At 34.5% G+C, this 21,587-nt stretch overlaps 2 protein-coding genes across 2 annotated transcripts in view; both read right to left on the bottom strand.

The window, feature by feature from the left end:
- Hers (Histone gene-specific Epigenetic Repressor in late S phase) overlaps window positions 1–21,587 on the bottom strand; it is a 224,163-nt gene that overhangs the window by 69,913 nt on the left and 132,663 nt on the right. The window lies entirely within an intron of this gene.
- Window positions 15,044–21,587, bottom strand: part of LOC143910669 (uncharacterized) — an 81,533-nt gene continuing 74,989 nt past the window's right edge. The window contains exon 2 of the mRNA XM_077429249.1: window positions 15,044–15,949. Within this exon, the coding sequence (XP_077285375.1) occupies window positions 15,894–15,949 (56 nt within the window). The 3' untranslated portion in view covers window positions 15,044–15,893. The remainder of the gene's footprint in view (window positions 15,950–21,587) is intronic.

Here is a 21,587-nt window from a genome sequence, read left to right as displayed (position 1 = left end):
ACAAATTTTTGCAACGCAATCGGATACAAGGGTCCATTGGATCCACTAAGCACACTGAGTGGTATGGGACATCACGTGTCCTTGGTTTCCCGTTGTGACCGTGCAAGTACAACCGAATTCCGGTGTACTTGCACGTGCAGAATGCATATGTTTGGAAGGTTGCACGTGTATGCATATCCGTATGCAACCACAAGTTCCTTCAAATATGGGATTCACCATTATCGATCACTGTCAAGCAAGGATAAATGCAAGGATAAAATATCACCGAAAACACTCCAGAGGGTGATTTTTGGGACGGTGTACCATGAAGGTACATATGTATATGGACTAGGGGTGCTGCGTTTTTTCGCATGTTAAAAAGTAACTAAAAATAGGAATCACGTACCACTCAGTCTGTTTTCATCCTAAGAAAATTAAAAATTCTGCAGCATTTTATTATGAAATATAAATGAAGAAAAAATAAAAAAAGTTATTACTTTTTCAGATATTTGAGATAAAATAAGAATATGTTCTATCCAAAGATAACCTTATATTCAATTATCAATCCATTCCATTTATCTAATTATGAGTCGGAATTTCTTTTTGAGTTTTTGAATGTTTATTTCGACAATATTTTATCAGAAATCCGATAAGTATGGAATCAAATTTGGTTATTTTAAGTATCCAATTTTACCATAAAAAGACCGCATGCGACTCGCGAGCCACAGGTTCATTATCACGGCTCTAACGTGAGACGGTATTTTAATTGGTATAAATAAATTATATTTATTTTTAATCAAAATAATTCCCATATAATAAATATAGAAAACTAAGTCAACTATTTTACTTATCTTTTCCAAAGTGCTATTTATTATTATGAATTAAAATATATTTTATTTAATCGATGTAATCAATAATCCCTCCATAATAAATAAACGAAAATTCTAGATCAAGGATCATATTTATTTCAAGTGTGAAAAAGTGTGAAACGAACGTTAGACGGTTTAGTGACAAAACTATTCGCGAGTGTTGTTTATTTATATCTACAAGCTTCTGCATCAAAGTAAAACATAAAGCAAATAGCATTTTATGACTCCTTGGAAACCAGCTGGACACTATAACATTATTTGGGCGAGTGAACATAACTGTTTAGTTGATTTATTTGTATTTATGACTAATGCGTGACCATTTGAATTAAGGTAGCTGTCTGGATTGGAATTGAGCAGTTAAAATTGTGTAAGTTCCGTATTATTTTCCTGTTAAAAGGTTCATTTATACTAGCACAGCAAATACCGGCAAATGCACATAAACAGCAGTACGAAAAATATTCTGTAGTAAATTCTATATGGACACATTCCGTAATATTTACGTTGCGTCCCGAAACAGCACCAACCGACACGATCTATTCATATTATACAGCAGTACATTTCACCGAAACCTATCAAGCAGATCCAGGTTTTATTTGGTCACTGTGGAAATATTCACACATAACAGACGTCATAGTAGCGAGTACACATTTAGTAAAGAAAGTGCGCATGCGCAAATGAATATTTTCAAAAACGTCATATTGTGACAATATTGGCTCGGTGCTACGACGTAAATAATATTGCGCCTTATCATCGCACTCTGTAATGTATATTGTAAGCCGATTTGGCTTGACCTAAACTAGTATGAACGTGCCGAAAATGGGCGGTGATGTATACTGTATAGTATGAATAGAAGTAGCCTTTTCCATACGGTACTGTCTCAAGTTGTTGACGTGCAGTGCTGGATAACATAGATATACCTGAAATCATTGGTACCTATTAATATATATTGGTACGAACGAATTAAATGAATATTTAAAAAAAAAACAAGTAGTATGTGGTACGATTTTTTTAGATACTTTTAAACATGCGAAAAAACACAGCATCCAGCCAATACATATGGTAAACAGTATCAAAAATCACCCCCTGGATTGTATTCGGTGATATTTTATCCTTGCTTGACAATTATCGATAACGGTGAATCCCATATTTGAAGAAAAGTAGTAGAAACTTGTCGGTTGCATATGGATATGCATAAACGTGCGACCTCCCAAACCTATGCATTCTGCACGTGCAACTACACTCGAATTCTGTTTACAGTCACGGAACACCTAATGTTTACAAGCCAAGGACGTGGCATCCCATACCACTCAGTGTGTTTTCGCCCATTGTGTTTAAATTTCAACAAGATCTCCCAACATAGTAGTTTTTTGCGTAATGTATGTTTATATTTGAACGAGTTAAATGCTCAGAAAGCTACTGAAGCAAATATATGTATGCATTTAGATTGAGCAAAGGTAAGGTCTTTATTAACACTAATGAGACCCGCTCATTTTTGCATTAAACCTAGCCTAGGGGCCACATAGTTTTCAATAAATTTGCAAAATTTGCAATTTTTTTTCTGATGACGAAGTAGGCGTATTGTTCGTACGCCAAAATCCTTACACCAAAAGGTGTGAACGGTTCACAACGGTTGGATTCAAAATCACGCCAAAAGGCGTGAACGGGTCATAAAGTGTTAAGACAACAATTTTAGTAGATTGTTACAATCTATGTAGCCACTGCGTGGTCAAAGTTGACTGTGACAAGAGCATCGGAGCAAAAGTGAGAGCTTCTGATTGAGAATTCAATCCGAGAGTGTTGTCTAGACGTGCAGTTGTGCAATATAATAAGCCAGACCTTTCACCAGAGCCGGTGCAGAACAAAGCGAGAGCGACCCAACACTGGTTGATTAACGCCGTTTAAACGGCCGGTGGGCGGTCGGGGATTCGTACCAAAGACCTGCCTACGCTACGTATATCGTTACCACTTTATACCAATGCGAAAGCTTTTCACAGACTAAAAGTGAGCTTTTTAGAGAATATAAATCTTCAGAAAGGTACAGAGTCCAGTATTTTTCCTCTTTTTTCTCGAGGCAGAAGAAGGTAAGGGATGAAAGCGTAATAAACTGGAATGTGGAAGGATACCCTTCGTTCTGCAGTGGATATCTTAGTAGTTTTCAAACGTATCCTCTTCACATTTTGACAACTGTTATCGTCCGTAATATGGAATTATCTTCGACTGATAAAAGTGTTCAAGAAATACAAAGATGGATCTTCACGTTTCAAAAAAATTTAATTAGTACCTACATATGTTGTCGACTTCCGAAGTCACACATCTAATATATAATTTGGAAAGAGACTTTGTATGTATGTATGTAACCTTCGTTCGTTGGGTCGTAAATCCGTGACGTCATCGAATAAATAATTCGATTTTTTTCGATTCAAAGGATTCGAAGTCCCCGGGGGCAAAGGCGCCGAGGGCGAAGCTCTAGGGGGCACAGCCACGGGTTTCGATTTAATTGTTGAAACGGTTCCTCATCAAATTGACAAAACCACTCTACCCAAAATGTCACCACTATTTGAATATGATTTAAAATTTATAATGTATAAATTTACATATGAACAAAATATTTAACTAAAACTGTAATGGCATTATGGGAAAATATAAATTATCTGAAAAGCAGAATCCGTCTAAATTCCAAAGTGGAAAAAAATAATTTAGCTTTTGTCAATTAACGAATTAGTCATTTCTGTCATTCTGGCTCTCTCCGTTTCATTGCGAACTTCAATAGTTTTTACTCCTTGACATAAGATTTATTTCAAAATTTGTCAATTTTTTAATCATGAGAACTTTGGATTAGCAATTAATTACACACATTTCAGAATGTCCAGCACAAGAGAGATAATACACGTGGAAGTATTAAAAATATTTTTAATGCCACATGAAATTTTAAGTAGTAAAATTGAAACCAAAAAAAGCATCAATAATTGAATCTCAACGTTTCACCGACATTCCCAGAATGCAAAATCATTATAAGCGCCATTTTAAAATTGCAATACCGGTATTATTTTAATTTATTAACACAATATAAGTGGTGTGGAAGGTGTACCGACAATGTTTTCGAATTGGAGCAATCGTGATAAATATTCCACGTAGAAAGGTGATTGCACGCGAACGGTTTTTCTTGGAAACATACATATTTATTACAGATAACCTGGTTTTACTGTCGACTGCTTTTTCGATAATTTCAAATTTTATACCGTATTATTTCTAGCATGTGAGTGTTATTGTAGAAAATTGAGTAGATTGTACAATTGTCACAAACATAAACATCTCAATTTCATATAAATGTTGACACTTGTTGCTATACATATGTATGTAACGCACATTACTTACTAATGTAAGTTTCGTTCTGTGACGTCCATAATGACCATATTGGCAAACAGTGTATCTAAAAAGAGGCTCACGTCGTCCAGTTATAATGCTGCCACCATGCGGTAGGGCAACCATGATAAATGCATTTATAATGACCCTAATCACCCAATAGACCCGCCTCACAATATCCTGACTGTATCACAACGACGATAATAACCTGCGAGAGATTCTACCGCACTAAAACTGAAGATCATTTTTAACCCATTGTCGACACGTTCATGCTTTTCAATGCCGTGTACCTACTTACTTACATACGACTTTATCGCATCGGATCGACGACTTGGTTCAATTGCAGTTCGCCTTGGGACGAGACGAAACCGCATACATACATATCAGCGATTCCAAAACTGCATTTATTACTCAACATCAGTCTATAAAAAAAAAATTTGAGGCCCAGGACAAACTTATTTTGAGCCCACCCTTCATTTTCAAAAATTCAAAAACATAGGGAACAAAAACCACAAAAAGTATTTATTATTTATTTTCCTCAGAAAAATGATTTCACAAAATCTATTATCGCCCCCCCTATATATGACTTGCTCAACATTATAATCTATTATATAATTTCGAAGGAGACTTTGTATGTATGTACGTATTTAAGTATGTTTTATCTCTTTGATCGGAACTTCGTAAACAAAACAAAGTTTCTATGACGACAATGCAAATGATTGAATATTATATTTATTTCGATTCAAATAAATTTAATAAAAAAACAAATGAATATTTACTATTAGATTCGCCATGTTGATGCTTTTTATATTACAAATACTGAACGAAGCCGGGTAAAACAACTAGTACACTTATAATTAGAGGTAGGACCGGAAGCGTGCCGTTTATTGTTCAATTGTTGTAAATGCTTTGTAAAAAAGGTTCGGCAAACCTTTAACAATGCATTTACAACATTTGAACAATAAACGGCCCCCTCAGGGTCCGGGCTTTACTTATAATATACGGTATTTTTTTTATAAAATACGTAATAGTAAAATAACTATACAGCAGTAATAAACAAATACGTCAAAATAAGTTTCTACTATGATCAAACACGAAGGAAACTTTCTTATACATATGTATTATTAATTGTGTACAGGATTTTATTGGATTAAAGTCAATTTAAGTCTGGATCTACAGAATTCGAGAACATTTTTATAGATTCAGGCGAAAAATGCAAATTTTGCGACCATACATACAATTAAAATGAATGATCAGATAATACAAACTTACAAACAATTGTATAAAGCAAAAAGTCACAAAAACGTCATTATGTATGTATATTTGGGCACCACGACAATGCCGCGCCGACATATCCTGCGCAGGACAAAAGTAAACTCCTATATATTGTATTTTATATCCAAAAAAATTAAAATATACTTATAATTAGACATCAGTAATGTGGGCGCAACATTAACAAAAAAGTTTTTGAAAGAGCCCAAGAGGGCTTTATACTATCCACAAAATTATAAGATAGTTTGTTCAAAGGTATCAAAACACCGAACTATAACGTAATATATGTAAAGTAAATGTCGACAAAACTTAACTTAACTTTCCCGAGACCGTCATAAAGCTTACGAGTTTTATGCTTTGTTCAATATATTGAGTACTTAAAATAATTGCATTCGCTTGCATAAAGTTAAAGATAACGAATCTTCCATCCAGTGTTTCTCAATTTTCAAATAGACTTTTTTTCTCTTATTCTCTTCTATTTTAAAAAATAACTTCTATTTTATTAAATTAAAATGAATTTTGTAGTCGGCGCGGCACTGGCGGCATCCTTCTGCGCGGAATTGTTATGAGCGGTTAGTCGGCGCGGCCTTGTCGGAGCGGCAATGTCGTGCATAGATTTTTCGGGTCACCGGATATCTGATATCGTTTACTAAGTTATACTTGTCAAAATATTTATTACGATTTTTTATTTTATTTAATACAATGTAGTAGTGAAGTATTTTATACTGCCTGGCGTTACTCGACTGTGTGAAATATAAAAAAAAATGAAATATATTCAGGAATTTTCAGAAATTATTTTTGTAGTCTACTGCCCGAATTAGAATACCATGATTTAATCTACATATATGTATGACGAATTTAGTGATTTTAAATTGAAAACTGTAGATTTTAACCGTGAACAAACATTAATTTTTATATAAAAAGTTCTTTGATACATGAATATTTAAGACAATGCAACAAACCAGCATCATAGATCAATGGTTAGCGTTTAATGCTTTCAATTATGTAGTCACGGGTTCAATCCCTGGCTGTACTGGCAAGACTTTGGATATGTGACTCCAAAGTCGATTGTTTCCTATCACAGTTTTCCAATTCATCTGATTTCATTGAAAAGGTTCCAATAAATTGCCGACTATGTCCTATATCTTGCCAAACTCATGTTTACATCGTCTCGAATTCGATGTCTTGCAAATTTTGAATTTTTCAGTTTTTCGAGTGATTGGCCAGGAAGGCGCATTGGGATTTACATGTTAGGCCTTTTTGAAATAAATATATATGTATGTATGTATGTACATATAAATATATATGTACATATGTAAATGACGAGCTGTGCAAGTACATATGTATAGCCAAATACATACTGTGAAATTAGGCCGTCTTGTTGCGAGAAATTAACAGCAAGGTTGAGGGGGTCGCATAATTTAGTAAACGTTGACCGTACATATGTAATATGCATGTATTGCATCGAAAGATTAACCCTTTCGCGTCGCTTCGAGAGAGGCTACATACAATATATGTATATAGATATATCGAAGAATGTATTTACGAGCGGCAACCTTAATTGGAATTAGTGAAATCGGTCGGTGCGGAAGTCGGAGATGAAGATGCGTGTGAGCCATGGTAAGTTAACGGGTCGTCAGTACACAATTGTGAACATATACATACATACACTAGTTGGGTGTAAGTATGATATATACACATATACCGACAAATAAGCACGTAGCTGGGAGTGGCGTGCTTTCGTGACGGGAAGCGCGGTGTTGCAATTCGACAATTATGATGTTACACGAGATCGAAATCGACAGAATCGATCAGATTCCTTGGCGAGAATTCCAAAATCAAGTACGAAAATTTCAAACAGAATTGTGTTCAAAACCCGGCTATATTTTCGCGTAAGCCGTGCAGTATTGAAATTGTGTACTCTCGATTATCCTTGCTAATGTATTGCAATTGAAAAATAGGATGATTGAAAAACACGGACGATCCGAACAATCAATTTTTGATAAAGAAACGAAATCCTCATTACCAATGCATTGAAAATCCGGATCATTTGAATCGCGATCAAACTACTCGTCGATGTTTCCCCGATCAACATTTTCAAAGCATTTTAAATTTTCCATTAATCTGTATATTTCAGATACGTATTGCCTCGATCTCTTCAAAATCCGATAAATCTATTTCCATGTTAGGAATAATCTTTCTCGATGATTGAACCAGTGTTATTGGTTTTACTTACGACCAAGATTTTACCATTCCGTGTATAGCATCAAATAAATGAACTTTTTTCCAGAAATTGACCAAGTCATCATCTCCCTCAGCAAGATTTTATTATCATTAACATTAGAATAGCTTAATATAATAGTTTAATTTCACATTCGAATAGTTTAATTTAATAGTTTCATTGATATGTCATCTTGGTCCATGGGTTGAATTGGACTAGTAATATTAGGCAGTAAAAATTTAGCTATCATAAGAAACATGATTGTTTTTAATACACAGATTATAGTTTCATTCGAATGAGAAGGAGCATTATCTATTAACAATACTGTTTTCTGTGTCAACCCTTTACTTTATTAAAAAAATCACATAAAACCATTAGTCTTGAACCAATCTTCGAAGATCTCTCTATCCATCCATGCTCCTTTTTGGTTATAACTTAATAATAATCTTTTAATAAGATTTTTATTTCAGTCCCCTTAAGCGATCCAGGTTTGTTTTTGCCTTTCCGATTTCTACAAGTTTCATTTTATTAGTTCCTGATGCATTTCTATAACACATGATTTATATCCACTATTCTTTTGAAGATGCAAGCGTTTTCGTTGAAATTAAAATAATAAAATTATTTATTTCAAGCACGAATAATCCGCACCCAGATAATCGAGAATACACTATATTACTCACTAGAAAGATGAGTAGATATAATTTTGACTTTCCGAACTCAATTAACGTATCCGCTCAAGCATTCATACTACCATTTGATTACATATGATATATCGCAGCAAGATAGAAAGTTTTGAAAGCTAAACTTGTACTGAAATATATGTACATATCAAACTAATATTAGTTTCATAATGACAGTAACATTTCGTTTTTGATTCGTACACAATACATATTGTAGGGACTGTGGCGGACAGCTCTATTGATATTTTCAGATTTAGAAACTGAGCTTTGAAAGAACGGAACAGAGTAGCTTCGCAAAGTACACATCAAACAACACAGAAAACCGATTGAGGAATAACTTACTTTTGATTGTCGACTACTGACTTCATTAATAAATCAATGTCGTGCCCAAGCAAGTGCGGAAGCTGATCGAGTTCCGCATTGGACAGATCAAAGATGAAGTCGTTATGGGAGACTTTTAGAGGCCACACGCTGGCGTGGAATATGACATCGAAGAGTATTACCGGACACCGGCCACTGAACACACAAAAGTGGTCAAACTGCTTCGCGTCAGACACACAGCTTCTGCTCTCATCACACCGTGCCAGAAAGACCAAAGCCACTTTTTCCGCAGAGAGTGGAAATTAAGCAAATAACCAGCATTGGCAAAATCGCGACCAAACGTTCCACGACTTGGTACATACATACGTACATATAGACAGAAACTCATAGCAGTTGCGTTATGCATACGAAACGAAGCACATTTTATTGAAAGATGCATCACATATGACAAATGCTCTAGTAACCACCAGCTTCAGCTGTTGGTTCATGTACCAGAGTCGTTCGGGCTAAACTTCTTGTGGTGGACACGTATGTTGGAGGGGGTGGGTTGCTTTTGTGCTCACCCGGCGTAAATAAATGGCATTTTAATGCGAAGGGTATGTGTGTGTTTGTGTTGTGGTTCTCGGAATCGAACCCGTCTGCATTGTGTCATGGGAACACGGGAGCTACTCGACCGTGCACTGGATGCACCCAGAGGGAGAATTTAACCACCATATTTATTTTTCCTTCAACTCTACAAATTTAATATCGAGAACTGGAAAATATTTCTTCATTTTCTGAAATACAATAGATGGATTTTACAATAAACTCGAGCTATTATGGTGCACTGCATGTACATAAGTCTACCCTTCCAAGAACATTAAAATATATTTACTATTCAAATTGCAAGAAAAAAATGAACAAAATAGAGCATTAAACGTCACAGACTATTTGCTGTATCAATTTATTGCTATAGTTTTGAACTTATCTACATATGTTATTTACGCAATACTTTAAACTGACCACATGCATACTGATAGTTACATACAATGAAATAGCGAATTCAATCAGCAACAAAATAAAGCACGTTTTTTACTTACCGGAGCGGAGACTAATCGTAATCACCAACCACTGAATTCGAATAGTATGACAATGATTTTTGTTGGTTTCTTCTCGTTTATGGGATATATAAAAAAAATGCGCAAATTTTATACAGATTTTTGGCTTTTCCAGTCTTCAACTCAAAATATAGTATTACTGTGAGTTAGTCTTGAAATCAATAGTCGGATTTGTTTTGTATTAATTGCTTTAAAATACGCATAATTAATTATCTAGCGAATTTTATATGCAATTTTTTTTCTCGAACTATTATGTATCTATCCATTGGGCCAGTTTTATATTTCACTACAAACACAAGGATTGGTTTTCAATCCCAATTTTTCATTATCTGAACGTAATAAATAATTCAAGCGGTAAATGATTTTGAAGTTTTGTAATCGGATAAAAATTCGACCTTAAGATTTTGGCTGTTGTAATCAGAATCGGTCACTGGTCACGTTTTCATGGTTTTTAAAAAATGCGCATTTGCGTCTATGTACATACATATATTGGAGATAATTCGGATACCGTTAATCCTATCGATTAATTAAATTTTTATCGTTGCGATGTAAATTTTTAAGGCGACCGAAAGTAGTACCTCTCTTTTTTTCTCTGGTTTTTTCATATTTCTTTGGATTAAATTATACACAACAAATTTTTAAATATGTAATATGATACATTGTATAAAATGCTATTTTTTAAATATCTACTAATCAATTAGAAGTTCTACTCAATCAGAAGTAGTACTTTTACTATTGAGGTTTTTCCGAAACGGAATTTATCAACTTAGTATTACTGTTCGATGTAAGTACATAAAATATGTACATATATAAAGGGTCAAGCTCTGAACCGAATCATGGCAAAATGTTTTGTTTGAAAAACGTGACGATACGAAAATGCGCTGCCAAGTTGAGTTCACAAAATTCACAAAAATTGAATGAATAGACTTCTACTGCTAACCTACAACAGTTTCTGTTCCGCATACATATGATGTGGAAATATAAATACATAAAATATACACACACACACACACACACACAAGCTTTAATAATAACAAATACGGTGAAAGTTGATAGAAGAGAAATTGAGAATTTCAAGTTATTAATTTATTATTTAATGCTTGATTATAATAAAAGTCGGTGTTGAAATTCTAGCCACACTGTCAAAACGTGCTAACGTTTTTCTTTTATTATAGCGAAATAAAATAATCGAACGGAAAACACGAGGAGTCATCATTACGGGACTCCTTTTTTGGTAAAACGAGCCAAAGGCTGTACGTATGTACGTACAATGCAAGTTTAGTAACTTCAGCCGCTATTTAAACCGTAAAAGACCTTTGGAGATTTCTGTAAAACATTCACAGCATTGAGAAGCGTAAGGAGTTGAAGGCGAGTCTTTGCGCAAATGAGCGAAGCGTAATAATAAACGAAAGGGAATTGTGCGTGAACGGGCGAATGAGGGACCAGCTGGAGATAAAGAAGAACCTGGGGTTCTTTTCACATGGTAATCAAACGAACCAGGTGGAGAGACAAGAAGAAACTAGACCATTCAATGTTAAATTTCATGGGTGTCTTAATACTGTGACGTCTTGAAGAATAATCTACAAGAAATGTAACTACTTCAGTGCAATATGTATGTAATAAATTAAATTACAAACAAAAAGCCATCGAAATATAAATACGTAATTTCTCGTAATCTCAATTTAGAGAATGTGCAGTATGCACATCGGAATTTAGATCATCAGAACCGTACCTTTTAATCAAGATAAGACATGTATGGTAAACGGGTGACTCAATGTGGTTGATATAAATGAAATAAGATAGTGATTAATCGGAGTAATCCACAAAATAGACTAAAACTTTGATCAAAGCAATACCGAACGATCGAAAGCGAATTTTGTTACGAGTTCGTATAAAAAATAGTATAATAAAACTTACTTATACACATACATATATTATATTATATAAACCAGTTTTGCATCATTAATAATTATGACACGAAACAATGATTCAACGACGCTAAGCTTTTAAAAAATCATAAGGAAATGAATCATTCAAGCTTCAGAACTAATAAAATAAGCAAAACGTATCCCGTATGAGTAATTGTGTATATTGAAGTTAATTTCTAATCATACATAAAGTATGTAAAATAGTCGAAAGAAATGACTTCAAACGGGTTTTATGATAAATTTTCGATATTTGATTGAAACTAAAATGGATAAATTAACTAGGTACTCATTTCGATATATACATACATATGTATGCAGCCTTATGGATACATCCGATGCACTCAAAGAAGGGTGGAACGCTGTATACTTGGTATAACGAGGAAAGACAGGAAGCGGAATATGTGGGTGAGAAATATAACAAGGGTAGTGGATACAGTGGACAGAGGGAAGAGCTTGAAATGGCAATGGGCGGGACACGTGGCTTCACATTCCTCTAGGAATGGATGAAAGTTGGACAAAAAAAGTGCTAGAATGGTACCCGAGAGAATGCAAAGGGTTAAAAGGAAGACCGCAGGGCAGATGGGTAGACGAAATTTGGAAAACTTGTGGGGTGAGATGGATGAGAGTTGCGCAAAACGAAGACGAGTGGAAGCGTGTTGGAGAGGCCTTCATCCAGCAGTGGATGGTGAATGGCTGTATTAAAAAACCTGTTTTACATATATTTTATGAGAAATAATACTACATAGTGCGTTTTCATTAATAATAATTCTTTGAACAAAATATTTTAATATATTTTTAATAGTACCTCCTTCAAAAAAAAAAAAATCACATCACATTGAAGTAGCATCGAATGAATCGCAATAAACCAGTCTTAGCTATCTTATACTCGATAGACAAATTAATTTATCGCTCTAAACAAAAGCAAGTAGTCACTTCATTAATTAGCGATAATGACGCATTAAATATGACATCCTGCTCAAGACGACGGAAACGGAAAAGCTTCGAGGGGGAGACTTTTTTACGCAAAAGTACGAAACGTATGAAGCACCCAGCGGCCTTGAAACTCGTCCAGTCGTTGGTTGAGAGGATCGAGGGTGAAATTATTAGGGGGAAGTTCCCAAAACGGTGTGGGGGAAAATGAATGGTAATTGTGGGCCCTTGACGACGATGACGTGTTTATGGGTTACGCTGGAGAATGGCGAACAATGAAGCAGACAAAATTCATGGGAAGGGGGGGACAGGAGAGTGTGATTCACCGAAGGCAATGATGAATTCGGTAACACTCACAATATCAATCAAATTCGAATGATCTTGAACTCGGCAAAATCAGCGAACGTTGACGTGTCTCCCAGCGTTTGCACAAAACTGAGTTGACGTAATTGAAATTGGAAAAAAAAATTGAACACGAAATTGAGTCTATCGATTCGTTCCAATTCTACGTCGCCAAGTTGTTCTATAAACGAATTCGCATATAAGCATACGTACATATATTTTATACGATACATAATAGTAAAGATTGTGGACATTGTCGTTCAAACGGGACCGCTTATTTCGACGTATAGTTTCAAGACATTCAAATATATTTTTGCAGAAGAATATATTCAGTGCGATAAAATATATTAATTTCAATGATAATAAGCGACAAGAGTGTTGGCAATAGCTCAACGATTTATTTATTAATAACGGACACGCCCGATTGAGCAATAAATACACTAAGTGCTATTGCAGAATTTGACTCTGGTTGAAATATAAGCATGTAATTGAAAAAGCTAATTTTTGTAATCGAATCCGAGATTACCAAACAAATAGACGTAAAAAAATAACGACCAATCCGCGCAGACGATTTCCGAGGATATTGACCAGGATATAAAGTGTCGATGACCGTCAAAAAAAATCTACAAAATAATAAATGACTAGAAAATTCCGGTTTCTAATGCATCGACAGTTGATATTATAATATGCACAGAACATAATTGTATCAACAGTATAAAATCAATTCTACAACATTTAAATTTATGATCCCGTCTGAAAATGTGCCACAAGTATTTTTTTTCTTGCTATCAATATCTTCTAGGATAAAAAAGACTGCTACGAAAAAGTTTTATAGAGCCTAGAAAGTTTTTCATTTAGTTACAATGCAGAGATAATGTCACACAATGAGAGTGTTGATAGCCTGATAACTAGTCACCGGACCCAGAAGGTGCCGCGTAATGTTCAAAGGTTGTAAATGCATTGTTAAAGGTTTGCCGAACCTTTTTTACAAAGGATTTACAACAATGGAACAATGGATAGCACTGTGACTATCCTACCTCTACTGATAACTTGGCTAAATTTTGATAAAAACACAGATTGTATTCTGAAAAGCGGAATCGTACACAATTGAAGAGAAAAACCAAGAAACAAAAATAATACATTTAAGATGAAGTGGAACAAGATTGCGGTAGTAATATGCGCGCAAAACGCTAGCACGCGCCGACACACATTTATATGGCATTAAATAATTTCTAGGAAACGCTCCCGACGAGCTCTAATGCCCTCATGAATTATTTCTGTACTTACGCAGAAGCTACGAGACCACTCTCAGTAAACATTATACATCTATATATGCTTATAATAGATACACAGATAGGAACATGTACACTTCGCTCTCTTCCACTCACAAAGTGGGAAGGAGATGCACAGACACCCAGTTCACGGGACTTAGAATGTGTGACAATAAAAAAGGAAGGGGTCTTGTTCCGAGCTGGACTAAATTTTACTGCAATGGGAAGGTATAATTCATATACAATTCCGTCCAATTACTACCAATAATTAAATTACCGAAAGTACATAAACATTTCGTTCCCGAAAATGATGATAGAATATATATGTACATCGTAGAAAAGAATGTCAACTATCGAATTACCACTAATTTCAAAATTACTGCTTGCCATCCAAATTGTCTTACTTATACTATACTGGTCTAGTCTTTAGTACATGCATATACATACATACATATATTGATACCACGATATTTCGGCGACGAAAAATCGCGCCGTCATTTCGGCACACCGACATTTTGGCGCGACGGCATTTCGGCGTATTAAAGAAATTAAAACCAAATTAGAAAAACAAAATTTCTCATACTCGTTTTTATTATTTTCTTTAATAAATAGTATTAAGTTGATATCAACTAGTCTGTCATTTTGTTGAAGTACATCTACTAAAAATTGATATTTAATAATTTCTTTATAAAAACCATGAATTAAGTTGGATGTATTTTAATGTGTTTTGTCAACTGTCAACGGTTTCTTTCCGTCATATTTTTTTTATTAAATTGATTTGTGTATGAAATTCATACACATGAAGTATAAAATGTGCTTACTTTTTAATTATACTAATTTCCTTACCAATAATTCAATAAATTGGGTTACATATATAATTTTTTTAATTAATTTAATTTTTTATGTTTCGAAAATCACTATCATTTATATTACTAAAAATGTTATGCGTTGGCAGGAAAAGTCGATCTTACTAAAATCATTAAAATTGGAGTCGTAGTCGAATCATAAGATAAAGTCGGATTCGGAGTCGGTAAATTTTGAAGCGACTCCACAGCACTGGTAAATATTTTATATACATATACATACATATACAGATGTGACATCAAATAATAAATTAAAAAATGTCACATGCTGGTAGTAAAATCGTAAAATAATAGATATACCAATAAAAATATCGAGAGAACCATAAAACGCTTTAACTCCGATAAGATTTATTTCTGAATAACAAGTAGTCCTGACGATAAATATCTGCGACGACGCAACAATCGAATGTAATTTGATTCAATACATGTAAACAATGAAGCAAATAAAAGATAATATGCGCCTATTCAATATTGCAAACAAATCTACATGTACATTATTTAGAGATTAATATTAATAAAAAACATTCATTTTTCAAATGAACATGTTTAGAAATATTTCTGTCGATGAAATGAACCGAAAAACATTCAATCTAATATGTAGTTTCGAATGGTATGTAACTTTTGGTTCGGAGAATCCGAAACGTTAAATTTAATAAAAAAAAGCAAATGAATATTCAAATATTTACTATTAGATTAGCCATGTTTAAGCGGTTTATATAACAAATACCGAGCGAAACCAGGTAAAACCACTAGTAACTTATAAATACAACTCACATGATAAACGGTAGAATGAAAGCCAAGAATTTGTCTTACCTGTAAAAAAAAAACAAATAATTAAATTTCATATACATATCATATGTGGAGATGATGAGCAAACGGATACGCATAAAAAGGTCATAAGGTCATCACCCAACAAGGAAATAACATTGAAATGTGGGGTGAAGTGTGCCGGAGACAGTTTAGTAATGAATTTGGTGTTGAGCCTCACTATTGGGTCGAAGTACTGTGACCCATTTACAGTGGCGGGCCATGACCCATTTGATTTCAGACTAAATGATTTACGATACGCCACTGGGAAGGTAACCAATTATGTATAATATATACCAGATCCGACCGAAGATATTCGATGACATCACTTCATCAAATACAGAATATATATTGCTAGTTAGTACCTACATAGATATGTAAGTCGAATCGCATCATCTTATTCCAGATTCGTTTAAAAGTTTGTTCTTTAACATTTGACATTTTGAACGTAGAACAAGTAACAACAACAAGACGCGTTTACGGCTTTTAACAAGAGACGGTTTACGACCACTTAACGCCCACCGCGAAAGGTGAAATCAAAGTCATACCAATTTCACCATAATCAGACCTGAAAGTAGTGTACATACATATAACACACGTATATACAAAGTTTAAAACAAAAACTGAAAAAATAATATTAAATGTCAAGTACTGAAGTGGGTACTTCAAAGAAAGTGAAGATAATCTTAACAACCCATTTATATTGCGATAAGTACCTAAGCAATAATTATAAATCAAAACATGATTACTAAAATAAAAAAAAGCAACTAACCTATTATTTCGACAAACAACATTCTATTATTTTTTTTCCTAGTGGAGAAAAATCCACCTGTCACGTCACATCAAATTATTTCTTAAGGGTAAAGTTTTAATATACCTGCTTATGCAATGCATATAACACAATAGCCACAGCGTAGTGCATTGGTAAAGGTCGTGGGTTCAAGTTCCGGTCAAATACGCTGCTGGTTATTAAAACACAGATCTACCATCTCCTGTTAGAATTTTTCGAATTTTATAGCAGAACTGTTGTGACGGATCCAATAAATCGGGATCCTCCCTATCGGTTTCTCGCAAATTTTAGTTATTAGCATCTCGAATTTGTTGAATCTTATAAAATGCTACCTACATAATGCATTTCTCGCAAATTTTCTGTGTATCAAAAAACTTGTTGATTGTCCATAGATGTCTCTATAGTATCCCACGTACTGCTGTTAGTACTTACGTACAAAAATAATCTAACCTTATGTATCGCCTTAGGTCAATACCTGTCATTGCACATATGATGTATGTATGTATGTATGTAATAAAATAAAATAAATTCACGGTTAATTTTTATCCAATATAATAAACGAATTAAAAAGCAGTCTTTTAAGAAGCATATGTGATTTGTCAGAAAAATAAGACATATCAAGATGTACCTACATACATACATACACATATTGAGGTTGCAAGACGATAAGAAGAAGCAAAGAGAAAACGACTGATATAATCCACTTTCCCGCGAAAAAAGCGACAGGGGATTTGAACAGGTGAAATCCTTTACATTTTCCATCGACCGCAACGAGGGGAGAGGGGGAGCTTGCAAGGCAGGAGGAGGAGAGAGTGAGTGGAAAAAACTCAAAAGCAAATCCCTCGGGAGAGTATCCGAAGCAAGCTTTATCAAAGCAATACGCGACGTATCAAAGCTTTTCGCTCTCGAAACGCATCCGCTCGTTCGCTAAAAAACAAAGTGCGAAACGTCGCAAGCGCCAAAAATAAATATTTCAAGTACACGTCTTTGTCCGAATCGATTCGAATTACGAAGAGCCTGCCTTTGTGTTCGAGGAGAGCTTTTAATGTTTCACATGAATGAGTGAACGAACGAGCTTTCAATCCGCCGAGTGTGGTCGTAAAAGCCGACGAATAATTAGTTTGCATGGTGGAATAATGCCGGTGAAAAAGTTAGTCTATTTCCATTCACAGGCTTAAAATAGCTACTTTTTTAAACTTATCAACACTATTTGTCTTAAAATTAACACTATTTGTCTAGACAAAGTATTTGATATTAATAATTATAATATTATTCGATAATTATGCTATGACGCATTGGCCGATTAGCGTACTAATAACAAATGACAAACTAAAATTTATCATTACAAAAAAAAACAGTGACACGTAATGTCTCAAAACAATATATAAATATTCCATAAAAAAAACCTACCAAAATGAGATTATCTTCACATCATTACTTACAGAAATTTAGCATTCACCACTGGATAAAAGCTTCTCCAACAGACTCCATTTTGATTACAGGTACAGACAAACAGAATGGTATCCGGCAACGTGCTTTTTTTTTACAGATAGTTTTATACATGCAAAAAAAAATGCTGGCGTGCTTAGTCTGTGTCGTCGCAATCTTTCCAAAACTCACCCTCTGGAGTATTTTCGGTGATATTTTATCCTTGTTTTGACATCGGTTTGACATTGATAACGGCGATTCCCATATTTGAAGAAATGCAAGAGAAACTCAAGAAATAATAAGATCGTACGAATTAACAATGACCTGAAAAAAAAAACAATTACTTGCACCCTTAAGGCGCATATACACTGAATCGCCTCGCCTAGATAGACTCCAGCTGTGATGGGCGTATACTCATGTCACTGTTAATTCGTACTATATTGTCATTTCGATAAGTTTCTCGTACATTTCTTCAAATATGAGAATCACCTTTATCATTCACTGTCAAACCTACATATATCAATACAAGGATAAAATATAACCGAAAATAATCCAAGAGGTGCGTTTTGGCATGGATCGCCATAGCATAGATCAGGCGTACTAGCGTTATGTTACATAATCAAAACTATTAGAAAGTAAGAAAAAAACACGTGTCGCTTACCACTGTGTCTGCCCTTATACAGTCTTAGATACTATTTGAACACTTATTTTCGTGCGCGAACTTCAATCCGATGAACTTTTTGACGAATGGACATTTAGCCGATTGTGTATCGAAATTACTCAAAACTGATTGGAAACAGATTGGTACACTATTCAGAAAGCACCTCGACTTATTATTCATATTTGAGTTTTGATAAATTTAAACAATTAAAAATTTCATTCGACCAAATGTCCATCGGTCTAATGTTTGTTCGGCTTAATGTCCTTTCCTTTCAGAAAATAGTCTAATTTTGTCAATCTTTCTTCCGTTGCCTCTATTTTGTCAATCTTTTTACCATTATTCTAGCTAAACTACCATTTTAATCTCTTCACTTGCGCCACCATATATAAGCAACCCTTCTCACTCATTTGTTATTTCTTGTCATTTTTATGTCAAGCATACAACGTTGCATATATCTTTTAATGCATTGAAATTTGTGTGTTATACACACAAATTTCAGACATTCATTGTAATACCCAAATCATCACTGACTTAACACATTGATCAAAAACAACCTTCTTCAAATTGTGTGGCAAAAATAAAATACGTTCATCCAAATGTATGTACAACATATTAATTTCATTCGCTTCTTTATCTCTTATCACGAAAAATGTTCAATATATAATATTTTTCTTATCCCGTCTGCTAATCGTAAAAGTTACAAATGTGCGGTGTGTTTGAGATACTTTGTATAGCCATCATTTTATGTGTGAATATACATTTTAAGGCCGAGTTGTGACACTTTGTGCAATTGAGATGTTTTTGTCATGCAAATGCGACCCCGAACGACCGAATATTGACGTCAGCCCAAACTAAAACTAAGCCATGCTTCACGAAAAAATAAATTGAAACCACGTATTTTTTATAACACGGAAAATTTCAAGCGCTTGAGTAGCTCTAGAGCTAGGTGTTATTTTGTACAAGTGTGGCAGCCACTTCAACCCATTTGGTGCCAGGTACCACTTAACGCACCCCTCCATCCTATATATGATATTTGCAGCAACTGGATCGAAACTAACACCTCTTCAAAAGAGATTAATAAAGAGGAAAAATGTTATATGTCATCGTCCTGCACAAAAAACCGGCTCATGACCTTTGGAGCGATTGCGAAATATTCGAGACATTGCGTGCGAGAAGTTGCGCAATCTTTATGCAATTCGAAGCGAGTGCGAAATTGAATTTTGTTGCATTTCGTCACATAAATACACACGTTGTGCACGTATAAAGCGATTTATATTATATGTCTATATGATATCACTTACGCATATTTCGATCACATGAAACGATGGACGTTTTGAAATATTACGAAAACTTATTTAATACACATTATATTATCTTATACTAGTTGTTTTACCCGGCTTCGCTGAGTATTTTTAATATAAACAGATTAAACATGGCGAATCTAATAGTAAAAATTCATTTGTTTTTTTATTAAATTTATTTCAATCGGAAAAAAAATAATATTAACCAATCGAATCGTAATAGAAACGATCCCCAACCAACAATACTTACAAAGTCTCTTTCGAAATTATATATTAGATGTATTACAGCATAGAATTCACTCAATAAGACTTCATCTGATTTTCCTACAAAACTCTTTATTTGATTTAGCCAGCAGCATAGCTTGTTGGTTTCCTTAATGCTAATCACCGAGAGGTTGTCGGGATCGATCTCGAGGACTGACGAGAATTTATTCCAAGTATTATCTTTAGTGGCCAAATTTGGATATTTTTGACTGCAAATCGAGCGTTTCCTATCAGAGTTTGCCATGTACAATGAGCTTAATACCATAGGTGTCGCTTAGGGGCAATCCGAACATGGCATCTTAGGAAAACATCAAATTTGAGTCTATCGGCAATACCACCATTCCCAAAAAATAAATAAATAAAAACAATTCATAAAAAAAAATCGTATGATGATTAATTTTCGGTACACGCGTTTACCATAAATGTAGCCTAACTAATATGAAAAAACATCTACGTGCTTTTTTTGTATTTGGCTTAAATTTGGTCTTACGATTACATAAGTGGAGAATAAGAGGTTAGTAACAAAATGACCCTAAATTCATAACGTATGACGTTACGCACGAGCTTTTACTGTACAAATAAGGTGTTGTAAACAAATTCAACAACTAATGATTTGTGTGAAATTTATGTACAACAAATTAGTAAGCTTTGCGTTGAGTGAAAATTACCATATATAATTACATATGTTCGTTTCGTTATATATGTATTATATTATGTAAGTACGAACGGCTGAGATGATAGTACAGATAAGCGATAATAATATATGTAAAATTCGGTGAAGAAGAAGAAGAACTTGTGCATAAAATTTTAAACTCACTTAAACGGTGACGCATCGTCAATTCAATTTAACCGGTTGTGTTTTGTAATTAATTCCTTGGATTAGATACGAACGCTTGATTGTGTCACTTTTGCGTAATTCCATTAAGGTGGTCGAAATTTGATTAGGTGTGACTGAAGGTATATAAGATGGATATATTAATCGACGGTGATTTGGTGAGCAGTCGTAGATGGATAGAAATATCGTTGAGGATCTGGGTTAAATGAGAGACGCAGAAGCGGGTCACGAGAGAGCGCCGACTTTCTACGGCGTGACCAGACCAGACCAGGCCAGGCCAGGCCACAACAGACAGACACGCTCCTTTACCAAACACAAAGGAGCTCTCTGGTTTGCCGCAACAAACAAGGTCAGTATTATGAGCC

This window comes from Arctopsyche grandis, chromosome 1 (assembly GCF_051622035.1).
Source record: "Arctopsyche grandis isolate Sample6627 chromosome 1, ASM5162203v2, whole genome shotgun sequence".
In the NCBI taxonomy this organism is placed as follows: Eukaryota; Metazoa; Arthropoda; class Insecta; order Trichoptera; family Hydropsychidae; genus Arctopsyche; species Arctopsyche grandis.
This window is presented reverse-complemented; position numbering and strand designations above follow the sequence as displayed.